The sequence below is a fragment of the Rhipicephalus microplus genome, chromosome 7 (assembly GCF_043290135.1).
Source record: "Rhipicephalus microplus isolate Deutch F79 chromosome 7, USDA_Rmic, whole genome shotgun sequence".
Lineage (NCBI taxonomy): Eukaryota > Metazoa > Arthropoda > Arachnida > Ixodida > Ixodidae > Rhipicephalus > Rhipicephalus microplus.
Genome location: NC_134706.1, coordinates 14,317,374 through 14,344,163, shown reverse-complemented (window position 1 = coordinate 14,344,163; position 26,790 = coordinate 14,317,374). Strand labels below are relative to the sequence as shown.

Below are 26,790 nucleotides of genomic sequence, written 5' to 3'. Positions count from 1 at the left end.
CCATAATACAAAACCATAGATGCTCATCGATACTGAACAATTTATTGACAATCATGTGGTTTCTTTATTTCTCAGGCACAAAGGATGTAAATTTATTACTTGGTCTAAAGACAAAAAGAAAATAAAAACACAGTATGGGTAGTCAGATCATTGAACTATTTCTTGGCGCGAGCACATGTTCCGCAAGAAGTCTCGCCAGCTTCTCCAGTGTTGCACTTGATGTATGAAATGGAGTATAGCTTAAACTCTGTTGCTCTACGAATTTGATACAGCGTACCATGCTTTCAGAAGTTATGCGGGTCTGTGAGAGCTCTGCGCGCATTCCCCGACTCTCATGAACCTTCGGTTTAAAATCAATCAAGCAAGCTTTATTCAGTGTACACCAAGTAATATGGCCCAGAGGTGTTTCAATACACCTCAAATGGACCCGAATTCTTTTCGATAGTGCAAGCGCATGTTGCAACATGAGTTTTGCACAAGTGCCATAGTGATAATGGAATACTGTGCAGTGTTATACAATGTGGGAGTTATCCGTGAATGAAGTTGCTACATTGAATGAATGCATGCGTCATGTTAAATGCAACATTAGCAAGTTCAGAATAAAGTACATCTCAACCAGTCACATATACACATAACAGTGGTAGAAGACGTGCTATCAATAGCTCGTATATGTCTAAGACGTAAAAGGTCATAACAAGATTACATCATTAAGAAAACAAGATAACTATTGAGTTTTTACATGTACGTTAATAGCAAGCTTTTAAGGGCTGAATAATTATTTTATGACACTGAGTTGCAAGTCAGCGTCGTTCACATTAGCGCGCATAGGAGTGTTCACTTAGCACGCATATTCTTGACACCCCCGTCTTCTCTGTCCACAACCCACAGCGATGCGATGGTGTCTGGCAACTGAACGAGCACTGCAGGATGCACAAACAATCACGGTCCACTATGCAAGCAACCTAGTAATATTTTGGTGGGAAGGCCGGGCCGTATCTCTGCACCATGGCGCTGGAGATGGCGTGCAGCATCTCGTACTTCTGGAAGGAGATGGTGCGACCATTGTGCGTGAAGCTGCCTTCCCACATATCGTCACCGAGGTCGTCAAACACGACGCATCGGTCGCCAGGGTAGGCGTCCAGTAGCTCATTCATCTGCGAAAGTGCCACATACAAATACAAAAAAATAATTTGCCCTTCCCCAACCGGAATAATGTGGGCAAGCGAAGCCTGGTGGGTGCGCGCCTGATTTGCGCACAGGGGCAGGGGGACAGCCGTTCTTCTAAAGTAGGCACCACTCTGTCTGCATCATAATATGGGCAGACGACTGAGTTAGCGAATTGAAGGTTTCTCGCCATATTTTCAAATTTGCTATATTGTCAACTATGATTTGCTCAGAAGGCAGCTGCTGCTGCCACGACCACTGCGATTGGCTTAAAAGGACGCCATTATGAAATTTAGTGCCATGACGGAATTCGTGCTTGTGTCAGGTGCTTGCACTGCGCAAGATCTGACGTTTCCATGACCACTCCGCTCCGTCGTTTCGTTGGTATAGTGGCTATATTCTCTCTAGCCACCATACCGTCGTTGACGAGCAAGCAGACAATTTTTATGTTTTTGTGCCAGACATCACAACTAGTTGTATTTCTGTATAAAGTCACCATAATTGCCCGACGTCACGCTTCTGTCGTCAGTGTGCGCATCATGCAAAAATTGACTTCGATGTTATCAGTATCATCATCAGCATCCGTTCCAGCATTTCTCAAAGGGGCCCTGCAACACTTTTTGAGCACGTTCAAAAAACACTGCCGATCGGTAGTAGAGGTTCTCAACAACACGCGAGCCAATTATTATAGTGCAGCACGCAACCTGGAATTCACTATAAATGATCAAAGTCAGCTAAAAATTGCTTTCTCTTCTCTCTACAAATGATGGAAGACGCTCAAAAATTACTCGTAGAAAGCGCATCTATCAGTCTTGGCTGATTGGCTGATTTGAACATGGTGCGCTCGGTTGTTACAGAGATTGCCATGAGAGGTCGCCACTTGTCTACACATGCGCCTTCAATATCACTAAAGAAGCCACATATTCGAAAAAAAAGAAAAAAATGTGCTCAAGGTCACGAGGTGCGAGTGACGTTTTTTTCGCCCCTGCTATCTCTCCCTGCTTAGCTACCAGTGCTTTCGTTGGGACAAGAGAAGAGAGAATGCAATTGCAGCATGCGACAAATCTTTGTAACTCCACTCCCACTGGACGGATTCTTAAAACTTTTTCGGCGTTGAATTCGTAAGGCAACCAGCTCTTCCAGTGAATTCAATACATGGTTACTTGAAAAAGTGTTTCAGGGCCCCTTTAAGCTCCAGACTTTCTCGTATAGTCGGCTCTGTATACACGAGGTTTGTATGACAGAGTAAACTCAGCCTCGAATAATGGTGTCGGTATACCGACTACAGCGACACTGCCCCGAGTATGAGTACATGCTAAGCGACTGAGTCGTGCATATGGAAAAGCACCACTTCTGTGAAGTGTACTCACTTTGTAAGCGATCGTAGTGGCACTGTCGTACGCGAAAAAACCTTTAAGATAGCCTCCGACACGCAGGCTCCAAAAGTGCGTGTAGGTGGTGTCGTTGAACTCGTACATGAAGTTATCCGAATCCAACGGAAACTGATTTGTGTGGTTGTCGATGGAAGTGAACTGCGAGATGCGGAATAGCAGGTGCGACGTATGTACAAAGGTAATGAATTAGACATCGACAAAGGTCCGAAATGCCAGACGAACAAGGAAACAAGTGTGAAAGAAGGAGTAGAGACGTTTTGACACCTAATTCATGAAATAAAGTGCCGTATCGCAAAGATCGACTCTGTGTGCATCTTTAAAGTCCATCTACGTGTTAAATCTTTCTAATGTTACACTGTATATATTGTCACATGCGTCCCGCGAGGTTGCAGGAGCGGCGCCAAGGAAGGCGGGGGGGGGGTTGCGGCGCCACTTTCTTGAAAACTTTGAGAGCTGACCAAATGTAGGTGATACGCTCCTCTCTGCATGGAGAAACACGCTTTTCGTGGGCCACTTGTAGGAGTTGCTTGTCGTGGGGCATGTCACGTGATAATATCATAATTGAATCATAATGGCCTCACAGATACCAGTGATGTGCGACATGGTGACGTCAGTTTATGATGCAGTCATATGATTTTTCTGTATTGGCATTGTCGCCATCATGAAAGACGGTCACTTTTTGCGTTCTTTAATTATTTTTATTTATTTGAAATACCCTCAAGGTACAGACATTACATTATAGAGGGGAGGGGCAAGTACAAAGAGAGATAAAAACAGAAGAAAAAATACATGAACAATCAATCAGGTGAGTACAGTAACAATGTACAATAAAGACAAAAAAGTAAAGCATAAGACCGATTCAAACACTGGTTATAGGATTTATAGTAGTCAAGAAATGTGCAGTCAATGGGAAAGCCAGAGTCAAGGTAAGTGTACAGGTCACGAGTAAATAAAAGCAGCTGTGTTTCGCAAGGGAAAGATTTGTGAAACCCACGTTGAAAGTTAGAATCATCTTCGAAAAAGTTTGCATGTTTACATGGTAACTACATGTTTGCATGGTATTGAAGTTAGAGATATTGATCCGTAGTTAAGAGAGTTATGGGTTTCACCGGATTTGAAGATTGGTGCAATCTTTCCTATCTTTCAGTCCTGAGGTAATGAGGCAGAATGGAGTGATTGTGAAAAAAATGTATTATAAGATAATGGAGCAATACTCAAGGGTATTTTTCAAAAACTTTGAGCTGGTACCTTTGACTCCACAAGACGAGCCAAGCTTTAAGTTTTAAATTTTTTTTACGATGTCAGCAGACTAAGAAATAATAGGGTTTATTGGAAAAAAATAACAAGGGGTCACATGTGGTAGTTAATTACCTGGCCTTCAGGATGAAAATTACCATGAATGCATAAATCAAAATGGTTGCACATTGTCGACTGGGTACAGGATCACCATTAGATGTGGTTATAGATATGGTTTGCGTATCGTTACACCGAAATAGTTTCCGAAAACTCTTTGGGTTACTTTTCAGCATGCTATGAAGTGTATTTTGGAAAAAATAGTACTTGGAAGCTATTAGTGCTGCTAGATAAGTAGAAGCTGCACTCTTATAAACCTCCCATTTATGTTGACATCGCAAATGCCTTGCCATGCAAAACAGAGGTTTTTCTTGTTAGAAAGATGGGTCAGTGATATGTTGTAGCGTATGGCGCTTTGATGTTTGGGAAAACTTGTTTAACAGGAACGAATTGGTTGTATAATTTATTTATTTTCCTTTTGAACATTTGCCAGTTCAGCTCATACAGACGGTTGTTGAAGTTTTTCAAAATCTGATCTGAGAATGTTAAGAGCGCAACGTTATTAGTATCAAAGTTCCCTCTCCTGTAATTTCCGATTGTTTTAAAGTGGTTGCGTGATGGCGACCATGATAGAGTGATAGAAAAATGTAGAACATCGTCATCACTCAGTCCTGGTGAGTGAACCACCGAAGAGAGATCAGTACATGACATGAGGACATAATACAAGAGCGATGACGTAGTTTTTGTTATGCGCATAGGTCAGTGCATGATGCAAGCTGAAATCAGTGCATGATTCAATGGAACGATTAGCTTCGGATGAGGAAGACGACAAAAATGTACATGGTCCTCACCAACAGATACTCTGGAAAATGACGCCACCCATGATAATACTAAGCTGCTGGAAATTGAATTGTCACTTGTCACTTGAATTGTACAGATTGTCGCGAAATGACGAATCGCTTGATGAAGCGCGGTAACAAACTCCGATGACAATCTTTATGACATTAATGCTCAGGCAACACTATAGAGATTCAATGTCACACTTTATTAGGATAAAAAAAGACTCATAACACTTGTTAACAGCCAGCAGAATACCCCCACCTGTAGTGTTAGCATGGTCACACCGGTATATGTTATACGGTTTGTTGCATCGACCTAGTTCGATACTTTTGAAGTTAGCCATTTCTTGGTTAGAGCGATAATGTCAGCTTCACAGTTATATACTAGGCAGCACAGTTCGCTGTTTCTTTATTTTTTTATTAGGGCACTTGCCCCTCACGTCATGCTATCGGCGTGCTGCCGAAACCGCGCGGCCAGACCTTAAATATTGGGTAGAAGACTCGTCGAAACCACTGACACTGTGAATCGGTGTCACTTTGTACACAGCATCATCATTGGCATTGTAACTGTAGCACCTACCATTGATTACTAGTTTCTTATAGCTTGACAGGCACACTTCGAGATTTTGCGTGGTTGATAAGCTTTTTTCTATCATAACGCATTGTTGCGCAATAGTCTTAACTAACAGCAATTTTGCTATGTTTCAACTGTGTGTATTACAATAGTATATGCTCTTCGCTTTTGTACGATTCAAAATTAACATTAAGCGGATTAAGCGGACGAGGCATGTAAGACATGGCGTAAGGCGTTTGATGAGGCTTGTATAGCATTTGTTAAGCTATAGTGCTCTCGACTTTAAAAATTTTGGTGCTACTCCTGCATACGCTAAAGGTGGGCACAGGGGGGCTGGAGCTACCCCAAAATTCTTGCCTGCCCCCCTCTCCCACCTTGCCCCCTCAAGAGGTAACAGGGAACATGAGTAGTCCTTACATAATGACTAAGTTCCCCCCCTGCCCCCCTTAAAGGAACTGGATCAGTTATCGTGCCCCCTCCCCAGTAAAATAATCCTGGAACTGCCTCTGCCTGCATATGCCAGGAGAGAACGTGTAATTTTCGTCATAGTTCGCAGAAGTTTTACACCCAATGATGAAGTTAACGGCAAACTCACCCTGTAACGAGTGTACCGTATGACGCTTTCGTCCATGTCCTCCATCTCCATCCTGAAGTCGATATTGCGGTACAAGTTCCTGGCGTAGTTTATCGACGAGGAGATCGAGAAGCAGATTCTGTCTTGGTTCAGGAGTCGCTTGTAGTAGGAGAACTCTTGCAACATATCCAACTGCGATAACAGGTTTGCACACATGTGGAGAAAGCAAATTTCACGCAACCCGCTAAGACCCTGACCCAAATACGGGTATACATGCAATGCGCAGCGAAGACAACTTTGTACAGTGACCACTCTATTATGCCATGTCTCACAAGGTCATTTATCGTGTCGCAATCACCTCGAGTCACCAGAGCACATGTGACGTGATGTCACGTGATCCGCCGAGGTTAGGCTGGGCTCGCTCAGAACCTTGCGGTTGCTGCTCCATTAAACTTTGCGGCGCGATACCTCGGAGCACGGACATGCCAGAATAATTCGTCCAAGTATATCTGTGTATGAATGCGACTACTTCCAGATTTTTAATACATACCCACTTGTTGCAGTCACAAAAAGGTTATTAAATCTTAGTTAATAGGCGGCCGACAGCGATAGTCATTGTCTAACGTGGTGTCCCCCTAGATACATAAGTCATCTGCACAGGTGGTCTTGATGCGCTTCTCAGTGCTGACATTTTGAGAAAGCCACAAAGCTCAACATTGAACACATATCTAGAAGGCATGCTGCGAAATCTCAAGCAAAAAATAAAAAAGGCAAAGTTCCTGCTGCAACACCAGAGCAAAGGGAGGTCAGATCATTTTAATGATGTGGCCTTCTTACTTGGCTGCGGTGTTTCATCAGACACGTAAGCCAAAGTTGCCACCCTTCTGGTGAAAACTGCCCCAACAGATGACAATGGCCTTCATATCTTAGTGTCACTGTCACCCGTAATCGACATCATCTGGATGGCACACGCCAATAATTAGGAGCACAAAAACTAGGTGTAAACACTGACCATGCCTCGGATGCCCGGTAATATGCCGCGTATCGGGTTGGGCGGCGACGCCCAAAGGAACCGGGGACTGGCTCCCACAGACTGCACCGTGTTGGGTTCGTCGGTCGTGTTGCTCGTGCTGAGGCCCACAATGTCGGCGGCGCTGCAGATTGGGATCGAGTAAAAATGTTAGTGGGTAAGTCATAGGCATTGACGAGGGCTACAGTATACCTCTAAAGCTACACCAGTTCTTAAATAAAGATAGTCAAAACTTATCACCAATGGCTGTGCACGTCGTGTGAAAGCTTTTCCTGTAAATTATCCTCCATCTTGGCCTGGTAACAAGGTGACAGTAGCTGTATGGACTGTACCAATAAGAAGTGGTCACCACAGTCTGCACCTCTTTCACATTGTGCGGGGACGTGCCCCAATCACGTCTCAGTGGTTATATCACGTCCCAGCAATCGTCTCTATCAAGGGGACCAAATAAGCTTCACTTTAGCCTCCCCTATATGCATACACAGGATTCCCCTTTGGAGGGGGGCAAAGCAAGGTTTGTGGCAGCGCCCCACGCCCTAATACGTCAATGTATGGGGCTTTACGCCCCCGATCCCTATGAAGTGAATATATAGGGCAAGTTTCGCACCCGTATTAGGTGACTGGGGGGGGGGGGGAGACAAGGCGCCCCCGCTTGCCCAACTGCGTATGCACACCTGTGGCGCTCCCTACAACCATTGGTCAAGTCCCAAAGAAAACGTACTGCGCAATGGCTGCAAAAAAGGAAAATGAAGCGATGGCTTCCTCCTCATGAATGCTTGTCATTGGCTTTACCAAAGTAGAAAGTACATAGTTGTTCGAATGCAACAGCAGGGGTCGCTGGTCGCCAGAATCGTGACATGCGTAACTATAACCATGTGCACCAAAAAAAAAAAAACGTGAGGGGCCTGTTTGCATAAAGGTATCGAGTAGCATTGGCGCCCCCGACTCACTGCCGATGAGGAAGGCCCGCCTTCTTGCTCCCCATCCCATACCCTACTCACGCAGCACACCTATGCCATTAGGTAGCGATTGATCAGTAGGAGTTCAGGCATAGTCAGTCATGCTGCAGATTAGTTAGTGCGTAGGAGTTAACCTGTGGCAAACGCTGGAAGGAACGTGAAAGACCTGCCCACGCATGCCGATCGATGCAGCCCGAAAACAGCGTTCCGGCGACGGCCACAATATATATCGAGCCCACGACTTGTTCAACACATCATCCTGCATCCGGCCGCGGCTAACTTCGCTATCATCGTTGCCTGCGCGATTTTACCTGGCAGCGCGCCAGTGCAATCCGGATCTGATCGCGGAGGCCATGCTATTACACTGGGTGAAGGATAGGCACATCGCGACTATGCTGCACCGATCGCGTGTGGTTTTTTGCCTTAGGTGATCTCTTCCACATTACGTGTGCCTGATGCAGTCTCCCTAAACCACACCCAAATCCAATGGGTACCGAGAAGTGAGAGACCATGTGCTCCTCCGCTACGAGCCCGTCTGAGTTTCATGTCGGTGCAAGAACTCAATTGGCTTTACGTAAACATAAACTTCCCACAAATGGCTCCTTTAGAAGCCTTATGTGGGAAAGTACCACATATGGCTTCTTTAGGAGCCATATGTGGTACTTTAGGATTAGGTAAATCCACTTATATGCATCATACAGCATATAAATATGTACATATGTGCATGACAAATATATATGCATATAAATTATCCATGTATATTAACCCAAGGGCTGCGTAAAGCTTTTTCAGCTGAACTAGAGCCCCTTGAGGTAGTTATCATATGTGGCTGCGTTAAGGTTGTTGTACATGGCTCTTATGGCCATGTTGTACATGGCTCATGGAGTTGCGGCGATGGCGTAGTGGTTAGAGCATCCGCCTCGCATGCAAGAGGTCCGTGGTTCAAATCCCGGTACCGCGCAGTTTCCAACCGGATTAAAAAAAAAAAAATCCGCGTGTTGATGGAGCTGCATTCAGAGGCCTGGGGTGCGACCTCACCGGCAAACACCACCGAGAACGCACTCCCTCACCAGAGAAAGATTGGCCACCTTGGTGCAGTATCTGGCCACTACCTCCCACATGCTTACGTCAAATAACTCACGGCCCTCAGTCCCCAGCAGCTGCGAAGCAACTGACCACGGCGGCGGTCAGATCTGCAACGCAGCAGAGGGTGCTAAGAATCTCTGGATCCGGACAGGCCGCCATTGGAACCTGAACTTGGCAACGTTTAACGCTAGAACCTTATCTAGTGAGGAAAGTCTAGCTGTACTATTCGAGGAGCTAGAGAGTGTTAAATGGGATATAATAGGGCTAAGTGAGGTTAGGAGGACAGATGAGGCCTATACGGTGCTACAGAATGGGCACGTCCTTTGCTACAGGGGCTTGGCAGACAGAAGAGAACTGGGATTGGGTTTTCTAATTCACAGAAACATAGCTGGCAACAAAGAGGAATACTATAGCATTAATGAAAGGGTGGTAGGTATCGTAATTAAACTGAATAAAAGATACAAGATGAAGGTAGTACAGGCTTACGCGCCTACATCCAGCCATGATGACGCTTCAGTTGAAAGCTTCTATGAAGACGTGGAATCGGCAATGAGTAAGGTAAAAACACAGTATACTATAGTGATGGGCGACTTTAATGCAAAGGTAGGGAAGAAGCAGGCTGGAGACCAGGCAGTAGGAGATTATGGCATCGGTACTAGAAACGCCAGAGGAGAGCTACTAGTGGAATTCGCAGAACGCAATAATTTACGGATTTTGAATACCTTCTACCGAAAATGAGAAAACCGCAAGTGGACATGGAGGAGCCCTAATGGCGAAAATAAGAACGAAATAGACTTTATAATGAGTGCACGCCCTGGAATCGTGCAGGATGTGGAAGTGATTAGCAAGGTACGATGCAGTGACCATAGAATGGTACGGTCTCGAATTCGCCTAGACTTGAAGAAGGAATGACAGAAACTGATACGCAAGAAGCCAATCAATCAGCTAGCACTGAGAGGGAAAGTACAGGAATTCAGAGTGTCGCTGCCGAACAGGTACTCGGCTCTTAGTGAGGAAACCAACCTTAGCGTAGATACAATGAATGATAATCTGACGAGTATCATTACGGAGTGTGCAGTGGAAGTTGGAGGCAGGGTAATTAGACAGGACACTGGCAAGCTTTCTCAGGAAACGAAGAACCTAATTAAGAAGCGTCAAATCATGAAAGTGTCAAGTACAACATACAAAATAGAACTGGCAGAGCTTTCAAAGTTGATTAATAGACGTAAGGTATGCGATGTAAGAAGGTATAACATGGAGAGAATGGAACACGCTCTGAAGAACGGAGGAAGTGTCAAAGCATTGAAGAGGAAACTTGGGATAGGCAAAAGTCGGATGTATGCACTAAGGGACAAAGAAGGCAAAATAACTACCAATATGGATAGGATAGTTAAAATAGCGGAGGAGTTTTACAGAGATCTGTACAGTAGCCGAGACAACCACGACCTTAATACTATAAGAACTAGCAGTAACCCAGATTACACCCCACCAGTAATGATAGAAGAAGTCAGAAAAGCTTTGGAGAGCATGCAAAGAGGCAAAGCTGCTGGTGAGGATCAGGTAACATCAGATCCGCTGAAACATGGAGGACAGATTGTGTTAGAAAAACTAGCCACCCTGTTTACGAGGTGTCTCCTGACGGGAAGAGTACCAGAGTCTTGGAAGAACGCTAACATCATCTTAATACATAAGAAAGGAGATGACAAGGACTTGAAGAATTACAGGCCGATCAGCTTGCTCTCTGTAGTATACAAGCTATTTACAAAGGTAATTGCTAACAGAGTAAAGAAAACATTAGAATTCAATCAACCAAAGGAACAGGCAGGATTTCGAACAGGCTACTCAACAATTGAGCCCATTCATACTATCAATGAGATAATAGAAAAATGCTCAGAGTATAACCAACCACTATACATAGCCTTCATAGATTACGAGAAGGCGTTTGATTCAGTAGAATTATCAGCCGTCATGCAAACACTGCGGAATCAGGGCGTAGATGAAGTATATATAAACATTCTGGAAGAAATCTACAGGGGATCAACTGCTACCATAATGCTTCATAAAGAAAGCAACAGAATACCAATCAAGAAGGGTGTAAGGCAGGGGGACACAATTTCCCCAATGCTATTTACCGCGTGCTTACAGGAGGTTTTCAGAAGCCTAGAATGGGAACAGTTAAGGATAAGAGTCAATGGAGAATACCTTAGTAACCTGCGCTTCGCCGATGACATTGCATTGCTGAGTAACTCAGGGGACGAATTGCAACTCATGATTACGGAGTTAGACAAGGAGAGCAGGAAGGTGGGTCTTAAAATTAATCTGCACAAAACGAAAGTAATGTACAACAACCTCGGCAAGGAGCAGCGCTTCGAGATAGGTAATAGTGCACTTGAAGTTGTAAAAGACTATGTCTACTTAGGGCAGGTAATAACCACAGAGCCGAACCACGAGAGTGAAGTAACTAGAAGAATAAAAATGGGGTGGAGCACATTCGGCAAGCACTCTCAAATTATGACAGGTAGATTGCCACTATCCCTCAAGAGGAAGGTATATAACAGCGTTATCTTGCCGGTATTTAGCTACGGAGCAGAAACCTGGAGACTTACAAAGAGGGTTCAGCTTAAATTGAGGATGACGCAGCAAGCAATGGAAAGAAAAATGGTAGGTATAACCTTAAGAGACGAGAAGAGAGCAGAGTAGATTAGGGAACAAACGGGGGTTAAGGATATCATAGCTGAAATCAAGAAGAAGAAATAGACATGGGCAGGGCATGTAGCGCGTAGACAGGATAACCGCTGGTCATTAAGGGTAACTGACTGGATTCCCAGAGAAGAGAAGCGGGTTAGGGGGAGACAGAAGATTAGGTGGGCAGATGAGATTAAGAAGTTTGCGGGTATAAATTGGCAGCAGCAAGCACAGGACCGGGTTAACTGGCGGAACATGGGAGAGGCCTTTGTCCTGCAGTGGACGTAGTCAGGCTGATGATGATGATGATGATGATGATGATGATGATGACATGGCTCTTATAGAAGCCACAGACGGCAAACATAATTTACATTTACTATATATGCAGTGACATATACCATATATGGCTCCTTTAAAATTGCCATAAGATCACGTGCAGCTTGACGGCAACAGGCAAAAAATAGGGTTCCACACTCTCATTAAAGGCAACAGGTTGCACTCACTGACACTCACAGATTTAAATGCACATTTATACCTTATAAAAGTGGACGGACGGATGACCTCCAACGTAGCTTAGAGAGTATATCGGACGCGTTACTCGAAGGTTCGGATCCTGCGAGTGGCAAGTTAACTTTACGTCCACTTTTCTTTCTTCACATTTTTGTTACAGTTACTTTTAATAACATACCCTTTATTTCTCTTGGTAAAATTGTCGGTTAGTTCTAATCAATAAGTGAAAGAGACACACAGTGAAGAATATACATAATATAGCATAGATTACCTGAGGAAGTTCCTGATGTGTCTGTCGGTGACCACTTCTTGCCCTCCCGGCCATACGGCGGCAGTGTGCAAGTAAGTCCAGTCTGACCGTATGATTGGCTTATTTGGGCCTTTAAAAATGCTATCCTGGAAAGATAAATACACCAGGCGGCTATATACACCCATAGCCTTCAATTTACTTGAATTTTCGCTTAAGACACTGGGTTTACACTGATGGCTTGCATTATTGTCAACATTGGACAGTGCTGGTGGCAGGCATGTAATACCACTGACGTCACACGAAAATTCCTTTTGTGTACAGGCGTGAGCAAAAGTGTACGGATCACGTGGCAAAATCCTGCCGATGCAGCGCCTGCTATAAAAAAAAATGGTCTTGCGGGCCCCGGTCGTCTGGAAAACGATCCGCCCGCGCCTTGTGCCTCCATAACAGGCGGGAGCTTCTACGGGTTGTGCTCTCAACATGAAAAATCGGTGCCATGAGTGTACCTGGAGCGGCCTCTTACACCGGCGTTTTGTAGAGTTACGCGAGACCGGATCTGAATGAGTTGACTGCCAGCCTCACTTCATATGACATTGCAATTTGTCGCTATAACACTCACTGCTTCAGTTTTTTGGTGAAACGGATTTTGTACAATCATTCCTGCCACAGTCGCGAACATCACTTGACAGCATGTGCACGAGTATACATAGCCAGCGAGAAAGCATCTTAAGACACGGCTAGGTATCCAGCGGCTATGCACCTTTTGCAGGTTCTGTGTCGTTTGTCATTTATTCGCGTTCATCTGTACCTGTGATTACGTTTCGTGCGTCATTTGTGAGTGAGGAAAGTGGGGCACGTTTCGATCTGCTTGCTATTCTTGGCGTGACTTTCCAATTTGTTGCTATCGCGTTCATTGCTTCGCCTTTGCGTTCGGAGCAGGAATATTCTTGCTCGGTGCCTTTGTGACAAAGCTGTGACATTTCTTCTTTATACATTTCTTTCATTGATAATGGCCACCTAAAAGTGATTATGTTTTAAGGTGCTGCTTACAGATGCACGCAGCAGTATAGTCAAGTGTTACTTTTCATATTTTGCGGGCTTTCTTTATCAGCATAAAAAATGAGCACGTAATTAGTACGTTATTGAAAGTACCAAACACAGTTGTTGTTTGAACCTACACACATCTATCTCATTGATAATTAGATAAATAGGCAAGTACTTTTTGGCGTGCATATACAATAATTATTTACTCAATTGTCATTAGCGTAAAAAATTTGTAGTGATCGCTATGCTATACTATATGCACTAAGTTTGGTTGGGTAACACCATTCTTCTTTTTTATTATATATATATATATATATATATATATATATATATATATATATATATATATATATATATATATATATATATATATATATACTCGAAAAATTTTCTGACTGTGGCGTCCCCTCAAAGTTCGTTTGCTTTTGCCATAAAGTGTTCAATAGGAACATGTATATAAAAGCCATATTTGTTTGCGAAACTTCGAAACAGCACTTGAGCTACTAACGAAGTTTTGTTTAGTTGTGATACTAAACCGTTCTAAAATTTTGTCTTTACCTACCAGCTAGACCTTTTCAAAAACCAAAGAAATCTTCAAAGTCCGCCATTTTTTCCTATGCTAGCTGGAACTCTCTCTAAGCAATATTGAGAATATTGTGCTTTTTAGGAAATTTTAGTGTCGTACAAAAATGTTTAGAGGCGAAATAGACTTCAAATCTGCCCAAACAAATTTTGAAATCGGCAAAAGTATGCGATTTGTCCCATATTTGACCATACTTCCGTACTAATACGGTCAAAAAAATTCTCATAAAGCGGAGTTTGATAGAACTCTGCATGGTTAAGTGATGAAGAAGTCTAGTAAAAAAATTTTTGTATTAAAAAAGAAAATAATTTTTGAAGCTGGCCCTCAGTCATCCTGGATTCCTTTGCTGCCATTTCACCGCAAAGCAGGTGGTCACGCTTTCATCTGACGCTCGTCACAGGAAGCGGCAAGGTGCGAGATGTATGTGAGCGGTGAGTGGTCGAAAGTCTTGTTGCTTTGTTGTCAAAGCTACGAGTATCGAGTTCGCTTTACGATATGTGAGCTTGCCTGGTGTGCCCTTATAGGAAAGTATAAAGAGCAAAGAACAGCTTGCACTATCGTTCGCACGTTGTGCTACACGGCTGTCTGCACAACCAGTGTACGTAAAAGAAAGTGTACACAGTGTGCTTCATTTGTCTCGGTTTCCGTGTACTAGGATGGAGCGCATTTTGCTAGCATCACTATTACTACAGAAGCCGGGCTCGATTGAAAGGTGTTGATAGAAACGTCATGCATGATCTTTCTGCCCATGTTAAATAGATTCGTAATAACCTTGCAGGTTTTACATAAATGGAGGACGGAAAGGGAAGAAATGCTCAAAGCGTTCACATAGATGTGTGATGCGAGTTGATGTAGAACACGATACATTCTCCCACCACGGTTATTATGATTGCATGGACAAGAATGAAATGAAATTCCTTAGATAAACTTTGACAAACTGAGGGTGAAAAAAAAATGACTAATTTAGTTGAAGCCGCAATAGCTGCAGTGTGTTATCCACTAACTATTGAAGGGAACACATGTTGATGACGTCACAAATCACGTCAGCACAACGCTATTTTACCACGTGCGTGTACCCATATGGTCAAGTCACGTTTGGTGACGTTCGTGTTGACGCTGTTGACGGTCATAATTAATACGATCCGAAATGTAATTAAGGGTTTTCTAGTGAACAGAAAGAAGGACAAAAGTGTTAGCATGTCTGTCGTTAACATTAATCGCAATGTTTTTTTTTGAAAACGTATCCTTACGTTGTATTGTTGTTCAACCTTGTACGCTCCTCTCATGTCCTTGATGATCGTGTTGATTACCGCGAATCCGTCGAACCGGGACGAGTTGATCGGGCCGAACCACATGCGGTGAGTCAGTTCGTAGAGCGAATCGTGTACGATGTCGGTGTCCCACAGACTTGTCCTGCGGAGCAACAATAGTGCATCGATAGTGCGTCGTGAACGACGCCAAGTGACGATGAAAGCGTCGACGATGTGAGTTGACACCGATTCACGAAGTCTATTGATGACGCTCTCATGTGACACCGTAGAGTAATGTGATGACCGTGATGACGTCACAAAACGTGCTTTCTTATGTCATGACAATGTCACGTGATGACGTCAATATGTGAAGTCATTATAAAAGACAGGTGGTGCAAACACGGACACAATAAAAAAGTTAGACACCTCAGACGCCGACTAAGGACCGAAGAGACGCACATTGGGGGAAAAGAAAGAAGGCACGAAGACATATTAGGCTATGCCCATGCAATAGGCGATCAAATCAGTATGCATGGGGTTGAACGTGAAAGATAGCTGCTAAGGCACTCGATTTCAACATTAAGCAAGTTAATCGACGGTGCGCTCACGCCTGTGCTACCATTATCGATATGCCAGGCCTCGATCATCAGGTGCATTTTTTTTTCAACCTTATACCGGTACAAAACAGCGCAATCATCAAACTCTGGCATGCACTTACACTCTCGATAATGTAATGACAGGTAAGAAGATAAGCCTCGGGTGATTTATGACGTTTCAATAATTCCATATTACTGCAGTGGCCCGTCTGCCCTATGTAGAAGTGGCCGCAGCTTACACCTGTATGAAAACGATATGATGTCATCGCCAATTCAGAGATGGTCACGGCATTTCTTCTACGGGGGCGTAGCCAAAAATATATTTCGGGGGTCGGGGGCGCCACTTTGATCTACGTGGGGGCAGGGCAGGCAAATGTGGTCGAGTGTCATTTTGTGCTCTGTGTGCCATGACGAAAAAAAAAATTCTGTGGGGAGGGGGAGGGCATGGGCTCGGTGTGTCCCCCCACCCTGGCTACGCCGCAGTTATTTTTGTACACTGGCCATATTCTCGCCATTTCGCTGCGGCCAGTGGCCGCACCACGAGGTCAGCCGTTGCTTAGCAACCACCGCAGCTGGCAACACCGCTTGCCGCGTCATCTGGTGTGACCTAAGTGGAGGATCCGGCGTTGGCGGATCGGCGGGACTCGTGGGCTGATGTGAAAAGTGAGTCGTAGAGACTGAAAGAAACCCCTCACCCTTTTCCCCAGTACAGGGTAGCCAGCCGGTCCAAGAACTGGCTAACCTCCCTGTCTTTCCGCTTAAACTTTCTTCCACGCTTCGTTGTCGGAACGAAACCTTTAGGGCTTTTTCACGCACTTCGACAAGCGTAACCTTGCAGATAACCAAGCTAAACAATAAGATTCAGCCCACTTGTCGCTACGTACATCGAGACATAACTGAGATAAGCCACAGCCAATATTTTCTTTTTGTTCGTGGCCGAAAGCTGTAAAAACGGGCAGCTGTACCGTTTACAACTACGCTGTAGGAAGCCTCCATGTGGATTTTCGAATACTCACAGCAGTCGTATGAAGGTGGCGCCCCACATGCCGAGGTACCAGTCGGCGTGCGCGTAACGGAGGCGTTGCACGAAGTTGACCACATTGTCCGCCATGCTGAGATTGTACCAGTACATTGGGTCGTCGTAGTACAATATGTGAGTCCTCCCTGAAAGAGGAAAAAAAAGCAGGGTGACACTCGTAGTCTACAGAACATTCGTTTCTGCTGACACAGAAATGTGCTGCAATAAAAGCTTCTAGATTAGTAGAATGTGGTAAATGTCAGTTGCATTGCATCTTATAGCCGGATAAAAAAAGGGACACTAAATACGAAAACAATTATTCTAACATTAGTTCGAGAAAACGTGGCATAAGAAAACGCGGGTGGCGACACCATTTTCATATTTCCGCACCAATCGGTGTGACGTTGTAGATTTTGACCAAGCCCAGTAGGTATCAGGAAGTTTAACTGAGCCAGCCGTCACCAAAATACAAAAACACACTTTGAAATTCCCGACGTCACGTGTGGTTATTGACAGGAAATTTAGAAACGAAACTTTGATCTTAATCTTTTCCTCAATAGACCTATGAAGTTTCTCAAAGTACAGTTTATCAATATAACCCAATTTATTGTTTCACTTTGGTATCTCTTTAAGAAGTCCCGGGTAGCCGCGAATAATCTACAGGAATAAAGAAACAGACCCGCTCAAGCACTCGGAAATGTTAATGGCGGGGTCCTCGGCCTTTTGGCTCATGACGTCACTGTAGAGAGTGCGCGCTCATTGGTTTCATCCATTGTGATCACCGGTTTCACTATTCAAAAAGCATCTACGTATCTCCTCACGTGTCAACGTTTTCCTGGTGAAAACGAGAGGCTCGTGGTTGACGTTGATGGCGTAGTAGAATGCCCGGATGTAGACGTAGTCTGTGCACTGGTCCGTCTTCTTCCAGATGTCGTGCGTGATGTACTCGAACACGCAGATCAGGGTGAAGTTGCCTGCAAAGAGAGTCGCGGACGTACGTTTTGACACCCGAAGGCATTTCGATGCTTCATTTCATGGGCCACTATCGATATCGTTTCGTTAATTTCACCTGAAATCGGCGAATCTTCCACCTTTATTTATGAGTTTTTAATGGTTCTTTTTGCAGCTTTGGTGAGGTTTTATGGAGGTTGGAGTGACAATTATTGCCATAGCGAAGCCTCGAAGATCAAAAGGCGTTTCAAGACTATGGGCAATGAGCATACACCGTGACATCATGAAAAAAAAAAAGAAAAGAAAGCGGAATGATCTCCGAGGCATTGTACTGCGGCTAGCGCATAGATCAACTGAGATTCAAAGAGTCGATTAGCTTCTATTTTAACTCCGAATTCTCCGCGACTACCTCCAAGACTCAAGATACGCTAAAGGGGCGTCACCCCGTGCTTGGTAACAGCCATTCATACAGGGCATTCGTGGGCGCTCAGAGATGACAAATCGAAGACACCTTGTGCCCGATCCGCTAAGTGCCCTTTCAGGCAATCACAAGAGTTGAGCTTTGCAATGTGAACCTGTTTCGAAAGAAGAGTAAGTAGATGCAATGTACGGATGCGTCAATCTCCAACCACGTGACTTAATGTCCTTAAAAAATTTGTCATGTACGTTCTACGTATGCTCTAGACATGTCTTTCCGACGGCCTAACTCAAAACTCCATAATTACAGTACTGTACGCAAAAATGCGAAGGTTTGGCCATCAAATAATCATAATAAACACCATATTTGATTTCATCACGTCATACTTGGTTTTGTTGTGGTCTTTTGAGACAACACATTCTCGCTGCCAGCCACGCAAAATTGAGAACCAGATCTGTATCTTCATCTTCATCCAAAATTTAGAAGTCAATGAATATATGCTTAAATACGTCATTAACGTTTGGAAGACGAAGATTTTTCATGAATATGCGCCTAATGCTTATTTTTCTCTCGAATACCTCATTTTGGGCGTTAAATAAAGGTAACGCACTTTAAGACTCTATTCTGGTAAGACGGCACGAGGCCGCATTTTTCGGTGCACGCATGCAATGCTCTTGCCGTTATGCTGCTCGTCGCCTCAGAGATTAGCTCCTGGAGCGCATCGTTGGGCGTTGCCGGAGATAATCGTGAAGACTACGGTTGGCTACAGCTTGCATGCTGCATCACCGTCACTTAGCATGATTTCCCTATTGCCTGCTAAATTTAACAATGAAGTAGCACCATATGCACCGGGGTGCCCGGGTGCCATGGTAATTGGACGACAAGGCACTTAGGTGGAAGCGAGTTTTCTCAACCGCATAATAGTTCACTAGATGACAGTTGGTTACCTTACGCATGCTACAAACGTGCCTATACCCCGGTCCGTGGAGGATGAGAAACATCGACCCAGGCTGCGACGGTGTTTTTTTTTTTGCGCGGAATTTTTTTTATGACATACTGCAGGCCCAGGTAAGGGCCCAAGCAGGAGGGGCATGGGAAGTACAAATTATAATAACCAGAGGGAAACAACATTGTAAGTATGGAACGGGAAAAGAAACAATACAAAAGTTGGCATATAAACTAAGCATATGCAAAGCATATACAAGGCAAGAACAAAAAGGCACACACAAGGCATATACAAAGCATAAAAAAAACTTAACATCTTAACTGAGCAATAGCGTCAATATTGGACAGCTGTTCACAAGGCAAGTTGTTCCAGTCTGTTATTGTACGCGGAATAAATGCGGTGGGGATTTTAAGTAACACAATATACAACTGTGCAACATGTGACATTTTCCCAAAGAACGAATACCACTATGGGGCCAGATTCACAAAGGTGGTGTGCTCAGAGGTCAGCTACGAGTCGTCCAGAAGGCCCACGAGGTCCCGGGTGGAGAGCTTAGGGTTCTCTACCCTAACGCGGCGGTTCCCTCTACCCATAACTAAGGTGGGAGTCATTCAGGACTTTTTTTTTTTTGCAAAATAGACTTTCACCACCATCATCCCCAGCCCAGCAGGTCATCTCTATGCGTGCCGGTGCGATTTCATTGTGATCCCATACGTTACAGAGTTCCCATAATAACCTGGGCCTCCTACACAAGAGATTTAACGAGACAATCGGAACATGCTTACGAAGTGGCTTCCCCGGTCGAGACGCTGAAATACAAAGAAAAAGTGGTCATTAAGAAGTAATTTCTAGAGGAATGTCTAGGCATTAAGTCCCACTTTTTCAGATTCACTTTTCGAACTTTCCCTACGTCACTGCAATATTCTGCATTCTCTTCCCATACACTTCCAATGCGAAAGATGATAATTTAGGCATAAGCGTGCGCAGGATTCCTTCTCAAGGGGGGAGGGGGTGAAGGTTTGTCGCAGCGCCCTCCTCCATATCATGTCAATGTGCGAGGCCGACTTTGCACCCCCCTCTCGCCCCCCCCCCACATAACATTTCAATGCGTGGGGCCGGTATTGCGTCCCCCTTCCCCGCTCCCATGTGCGCACCTATGAATTAAGGTATTGTGTGGAGGCCGAAGTACACGTGACAAGAGCGATGCTGTAGGAAAGGCCACCATACTGTTGTCTTCCTAGCAGTATCATGTCATTGGCAGGAAAGAAGCAAATAGCCCCAACATTTGTACATTAGAATTAGTTCTGCTGTTAATACACACCAGAGTAACAAAACAACATTTGAAATCACAAAAAGCCCCTGTGTAAACACGCAGTGGATAATATACGTGAAGGCATGGTTTTACAAAAACTGCGTGGTTATGTTCTACTTACTGGAGGCATACGGCGGAGTCGCCGTCACAGGTCGAGTGGGCGGAGTTGCAGAGCTTGTCGATAGAGCACGTCTCGAAGTTAGACTTGAAGGTGGCCTGAAAGAATAAATGATAATTTTCTGGCGATTTAGCACTCCAAATCTACAATGTGTGTGTGTGTGTGTGTGTGCGTGCGTGCGTGCGTGCGTGTGCGTGCGTGCGTGTGTGGGTGTGTGTGTGTGTGTAAGGCACACCGTAGTAAAGGTCACTCTGGATTATTGTCAACCACGTCGGTTTCATAAGCTTGCACCTGTATCTAGGTGAACGGTGCATTCTTTGAATCGCACCCTCATCGTTATGCAGCAGAAAGTCGTAATTGGAGACATGAAATGAAAGTAGGATGTGAAAGGAGAGAGCAGAGGCTCGAAGCAGAAGTTGCAACGTGAAGGAATGAACCGCAGGAAGCAATTTCTGTTGGAAGAAGTCTACATCATCGTCTCGTAAGTCAAAACCAGAAGAGGTTCAGACCAAGGAGGAAAATTTTTCTTAAACCTCCTTCATTCAGACCACAAAGGGTTCTGTCATCGACACAAAATCTGCCGAACTGCGAGGAGGTGGCTGGCACCTACCACACGGTAGGTGCCAGGAATATAGGCATGCCAGCTCCATTCTTCTTTATTTCGTAAAACCAAGCTAACACGAGAGAACAATCCCTGTGGTTCTGCTCAGCTGCCAGGACCTTCAGAACCAACATGCCATGGTACGGCATGTCAGGATCATAGGCCAGTACAAAGACTCTTTCACGACACATACCTTACCCTTAGGCTTCACTCGGACTCACACTCACCAATGTTTTCCTCAAACAGACTCACTCAGGCTCAAAACTCACTAAAATGTCAGTCGGACTCACTGGAGTTCAAGTTTACAAACCTATTACTCACATGGAATCACTCAGACTCACAGCTTGATCCGAGTCCGAGTTAGTCTGAGTGAATAGAATCGTGCGTCTTTTGCAGATATATGGTCAGGACCTCAGTCGCAAAAAGTGAGATCCCTGATTAGGGGCTTCACTTTGTACTGTTTCCACTAAAGGTTGGTATTTCGAACTTCGTTGAGGGAAATTACAAGTATTGTTAATCATGCGCTGGCAAGTCATGGTTCCTTGGAATGCTGTTTCATGCAACACCGAGTACAAGTAGCTATGTGCTTTCGATCATAGTTGCGCATATTTTCGCAGTACAAAATAATTAGGCAATTTTTATAAACTCCCCTGCGTGTATGTGCGATATCGTTCAAAGCAAAATTGAAATCATTCTCAAGATTAGAAAAAAATATTTTGTGATGAATATTCGCTTGTTTGCTCGGTGGCACATGGCAACACTGATCACTCCATTCTCGCTGCAATGTAATGACTTGCAGCTCTGATAGACACTAGTGCCAAATTTTTCTGCACCACTATGAAACCATGGTTGCGACGGAAAGCTCGGTTTTCAATAGTGTGAAGTGTGGGGCAAACAGACTTACCCCGACACCGGTGATGAAGCTGTACTGGTCCCTATGGGCGCTGTGCTCGCTGATGGCGGCCCAGTCGCTGGATGCCATGACGGGGTCACAGGTTGCCCAGACGGGGTATGGGGTCGATAACTTGGTGTTGTCGTTTTGAACCCGGGAATATCAGTTGAAGGACCACCGGGACGCGCCGTTCGTTGTCCTCCGGGACGCGCGGTTGGTTGGCGTTCAGTACGTGCAGTTGGTTGGCCGCCAGGACGCGCCGTTGGTTGGCCACCAGGACGCTCTGTTGGTTGACCTCCGGGACGTGCGGTTGGCTGACCGCCAGGACGCGCCGTTGGTTGCCCTCCCGGACGTGCAGTTGTTTGTCCTCCAGGACGCGCCGTTGTTTGGATGCCAGGATGTGCAGTTGGTTGACCTCCAGGATGTGCGGTTGGTTGACCGCCAGGACGCGCCGTTGGTTGCCCTCCCGGACGTGCAGTTGTTTGTCCTCCAGGACGCGCCGTTGTTTGGATGCCAGGATGTGCAGTTGGTTGACCTTCAGGATGTGTGAATGGATGACCGCCAGGACGCGCCGTAGGTTGGCCGCCAGGACGCACCGTTGGTTGGCCACCAGGACGAGCTGTTGGTTGACCTATGGGACGTGCGGTTGGCTGACCGCCAGGACGCGCCGTTGGTTGCCCTCCCGGACGTGCAGTTGGTTGTCCTCCAGGACGCGCCGTTGTTTGGATGCCAGGATGTGCAGTAAGTTGACCTCCAGGATGTGCGGTTGGTTGACCGCCAGGACGCGCCGTTGGTTGACTGCCAGGGCGTCCAGGTGTGGAAATGCCAGGTGTTACCTGTGGAGACACACCAGGCATTCCCTGAGAAGGGCTGTACAGGTAGTCCTTCTGGTGAAACCACAAGGGGCACGCTAGGTGAACCCATTGTCAACAAGGGGCAGGAATAAAGTTCACCGAGCGGAAGAAAGATACGCCATATGTAGCGTTAAAATCTTGGTGTACTACCCGCTGCCCCTGATCTTAAATCCAAGTTAACAGTTACAAACTGGTGTAGCGTTTTTGTCATTCGTAGACCTTTTTTTGCTACCTGCTATATCAAAGCTTATTGCTTGATATCGTAAAACGCCAATACATTCGTGAAGGGCCTGTCTAGCTTTAAGCCCTTTTTAGTTTTCCCCCGATTCTTTGAACATTACGGAGAAATGAAACTGAGGTGCTTCTACTTGAGAATGACTGCCAGGTCTTCCAGTAGCGAGATACCAGGTATTCCGTGAGAGGGCCTGGCAGGTGATCCGTCAGAGTGACAACCAGGTCGTCCATTTTAAGGCCTGTCAGGTCGTCTATTAGCTTGTCAGCTCATTCACTAGAGGAACTTCCAAGTCATCATTAGTGGACCAGCCACGTTGTCCGTCAGATGGACTACGAGGTTGTATATGACAGCGACTTCCAGCTCATCAGTGATTTGATGTAGTGCTGAACTATCGGTAGTACTATCGAAACTATCGATAGTTCAGTCACTATCAAAGTATCGATGGTAAAGATAAAGCTTCTGATATCACTGTCGACAGCACATTGGATAGTTCCATTGCAAGAACTCATTGCAGCATAAGCTTGGTTCGCTATGTGCAGGTATAGGGCCCAACTAAAGGAGAAGACTGAGCGGCAGAAAAGTTAACATTCTTCAGTTCCTCCACTGGAATGCCGGGCTAACACGTGGTAGTAGAGTTGATATGTTCATCTGTATCGGAAAGGAAGCAGTCACATGTGGCAAAAGTACGCGGTTTAAAATTTATGTTGTGCTTGTGAATGCGAAATAAAACTATGAAAGACTATAAGATTGTAAATTTTAAGACGTGACTAGTCATTTTGAATATGAATTTATTGGTGGACATATTCCGGCATTCTCACTTTCTCAAACGATTAAAAAAAGTCACAGCTTTTCCGCAAAGACGAAGCAATGAATGCGATAGCAACAAATTGGAAGGTCACGCGCAGATTCGAAAGCAAATTGAAACGCGCCCCGCGTTACTCACAGGTACAGATGCGCGTGAATAAACGTATCAGTTGTTATTTCGCTGTGTCTGAAAGGCACAAGGTTTTCGCAAACGGAGACTGCGATTATTGTAGTAACCTTTGTGCACCCTGTAACTACAACAGAATCATTTCAGGTAAAGCCCGAGGCCAGCCAAGACGTACGATACTCCTCTCCTCCCGAACGCGAGATAAGGGCGCGCGAGGGAGCGTTGCTCCCCTCCTCTAAGGGGGGCAAAGTAAGAGTGGGAGAATAGAGCACGCGCCGCCACGCGATGTGGTGACGCGTGCTCATTGCGCCATCTTGCTGGTAATGCTGAAAACACAATATCCCCCAAGATGCCCATCCGCAGCGATAAGTAGTAGATATAAATAGCTTGCTGTTTGAACGTTGAAGGACGTGCTCTTCGGTGGCACACGCACTCGCGATTGAGAAGACCCAGTTCGATTGTGCACGCCGGATTGTTTTTTTCTTGCATTTTCATATATATAGATACGTGTACATATGCGGTTGGTGACGCTGACGCCGGCGGAAAAATCCAGCAGAGGGTGTCCATGCAATTAATTAAGAAAAGAATCCCTCGTGATTTAAACGAACCGAGTTCTTTCGATAGTAATATCACAAATGTTCTTGTGATATCACCCACCAAAAACAGCATAATTGATGATAAGTGGGGTGAAGCGTCCCAAAAATCACCATATTATTATGAGAGACCCCGTAGTGAATGGCTCCTGAAATTTGGACCACATGGGGTTTTTTAACATGCCACCCAAACCTGAGCACACGGGCCTACAGCATTTCCGCCTCCATCGAAAACAACATCAATATGCAAAGCACGATTGATAGTATAATTGGTAGTAATGCCAACTATTGTACCATCGATAGCACTACCTATAAATCTATCGATAGTTTAGACGTAATAGTAGTTTCGTTAGTTTCTTTAGAATGCCAATAGTTAAAAAAAACTGTCGGTGCTATCGAGTGACAATTTGCTGGTACTTTTATATGACTACTACGAGGTCGCCTGTGCGAGGGACTTACATGTGGTCCGTGAGTGGGTCCGTCAGATGGTCCAGTAGAGGGTACGTTAGACGGTCTGGGAGAGGGTTTGTCCCGTTTCTCCCTCGTAGCCCGACTGGGAGGCGAACTTCCACCAGGAGTCGAGGCCGGAGTCTTTGTTGGCTTTGCTGCGAGACCAGGCACCACGACATCTTGTGTTGACGGGCGTTATGAATGCGAAGTGGAAGCAACAGTTGTCATGGATACATGGAATGCACGATTACCGCGAAAATTTTCCGTAGAACTGGTATCTCAAACAAGCGGCCGGCGGACCTTTATTTAGCGGCATGAACCACACCTCATAGTGTTTTCGTCCCATTTAAAAAAAATCATTATAAGTACGTTGATGAGCTGCGCAGACGTCACTAGTCTAAAACATGTTTTTCCTGAGCCATACTACCCGGTCACCGCGTGTTAAAACACAGCGTATTCTGTTGTATTCTCTTCTGCTGTAAGCTATGAAAGTTTCCTCCAACAAATATAATATTATATTCTATTGCGTTGTTCTTATTCTATTGTAAGCAAGAAAATTTTCCTTTGACAACATATTTTATTGTATCTATTGCATTTCGCATTTTCTTCTATTTTTTGTAGTAAGCTAGGAAAGTTTCCTTTAAAGGGGCCCTGGAACACTTTTTGAGCATGGTCAGAAAACGCTGCCGATCGCTATAGTAGAGGCTCCCGACAACACGTGAGCCAAATATTATAGCGCTGCATGTGGCCTGAAATTCACAATAAATGATCTAAGTCAGCTAGAAATAGCTTCCTCTTCTCTCGACGAACGACGGAGGAAACTCAAAAATCCCTCGTAGAATGCCTTCTATCAGCCATTGGCTGATCTGAGAATGGCACGTGCGGTCGTTGCAGAAATCGCAGCGGGAGGCCACGGCATGGGTGCATGTGCGCCACCAGCGGAGCAATCAAGCGCAGCAACCGTGTAAACGTCATGATATACTGCGCGAGCACGTCACGAAGCTCATAACGTGTTTTGACGTCACGGTACAAAGGGAACCGGAACTAGCTAGCTTTCAAAAAACATAGTGTAATTACTTTCTCATGATGCAGTCACGCCTACAAGCACATTTCCTTGATCCTTCATTTGACGCGGAATAAAACGGAAAAAGTTCGTGTCAGTAACCCTTTGAAGGGGCCATGAACCACACCTCGGGCTTGGTGACGAAACGCAGCCCGCAGCAGTAGCGTAGGCGAAAATTGTTCCCAGGAAGAAGGGTAAAGCTGGCATCTCTTTGATTGTCATTTTTCACTCTGTGCCATGGCAAAAAAAAACAAATAGGAGGAGGGGGGGGGGGGGCACGGGTCCAGTGCGCCACCCCTGGGCTGCGCCACTGTCCAGGAGACAGCCATCTCTTGCAGTACCACGCGGCAAGGCACGTTGAGAAGAGGAACGCCAGCTTTTCTCGAGCGCCCAGTTTTCGTAGAGAGAGGCCGGTGCTCACACCATCCTCGAAGCTGCCGGTGCCTGCTTTTTGACGTCGAAAAGCAGATAGCACGCTACATGGCCAATAGTCGACATAAATGGAGTCTTTCGAATGACGCGCTTCTTGCCACGCGCCTAAGCAGCCCTCCATAGTCTGCTAACCTTACCTAGTGAG

At 45.2% G+C, this 26,790-nt stretch overlaps 1 protein-coding gene across 1 annotated transcript; it reads right to left on the bottom strand.

The window, feature by feature from the left end:
• Positions 1-22: 22 nt before the first annotated feature.
• Positions 23-22,177, bottom strand: LOC119179994 (uncharacterized). Its single transcript, XM_075868394.1, has 12 exons — positions 22,100-22,177; positions 21,205-21,314; positions 20,598-20,692; positions 19,950-19,973; positions 17,671-17,823; positions 16,848-16,995; positions 15,236-15,398; positions 12,380-12,504; positions 6,851-6,992; positions 5,860-6,030; positions 2,535-2,696; positions 23-1,154 (listed from the first exon to the last, which is right to left on the bottom strand). The coding sequence occupies exons 1-12, from the start codon at positions 22,175-22,177 to the stop codon at positions 963-965; spliced, it is 1,563 nt and encodes a 520-aa protein (XP_075724509.1). The 3' UTR covers positions 23-962.
• Between the last annotated feature and the right edge of the window lie 4,613 nt (positions 22,178-26,790).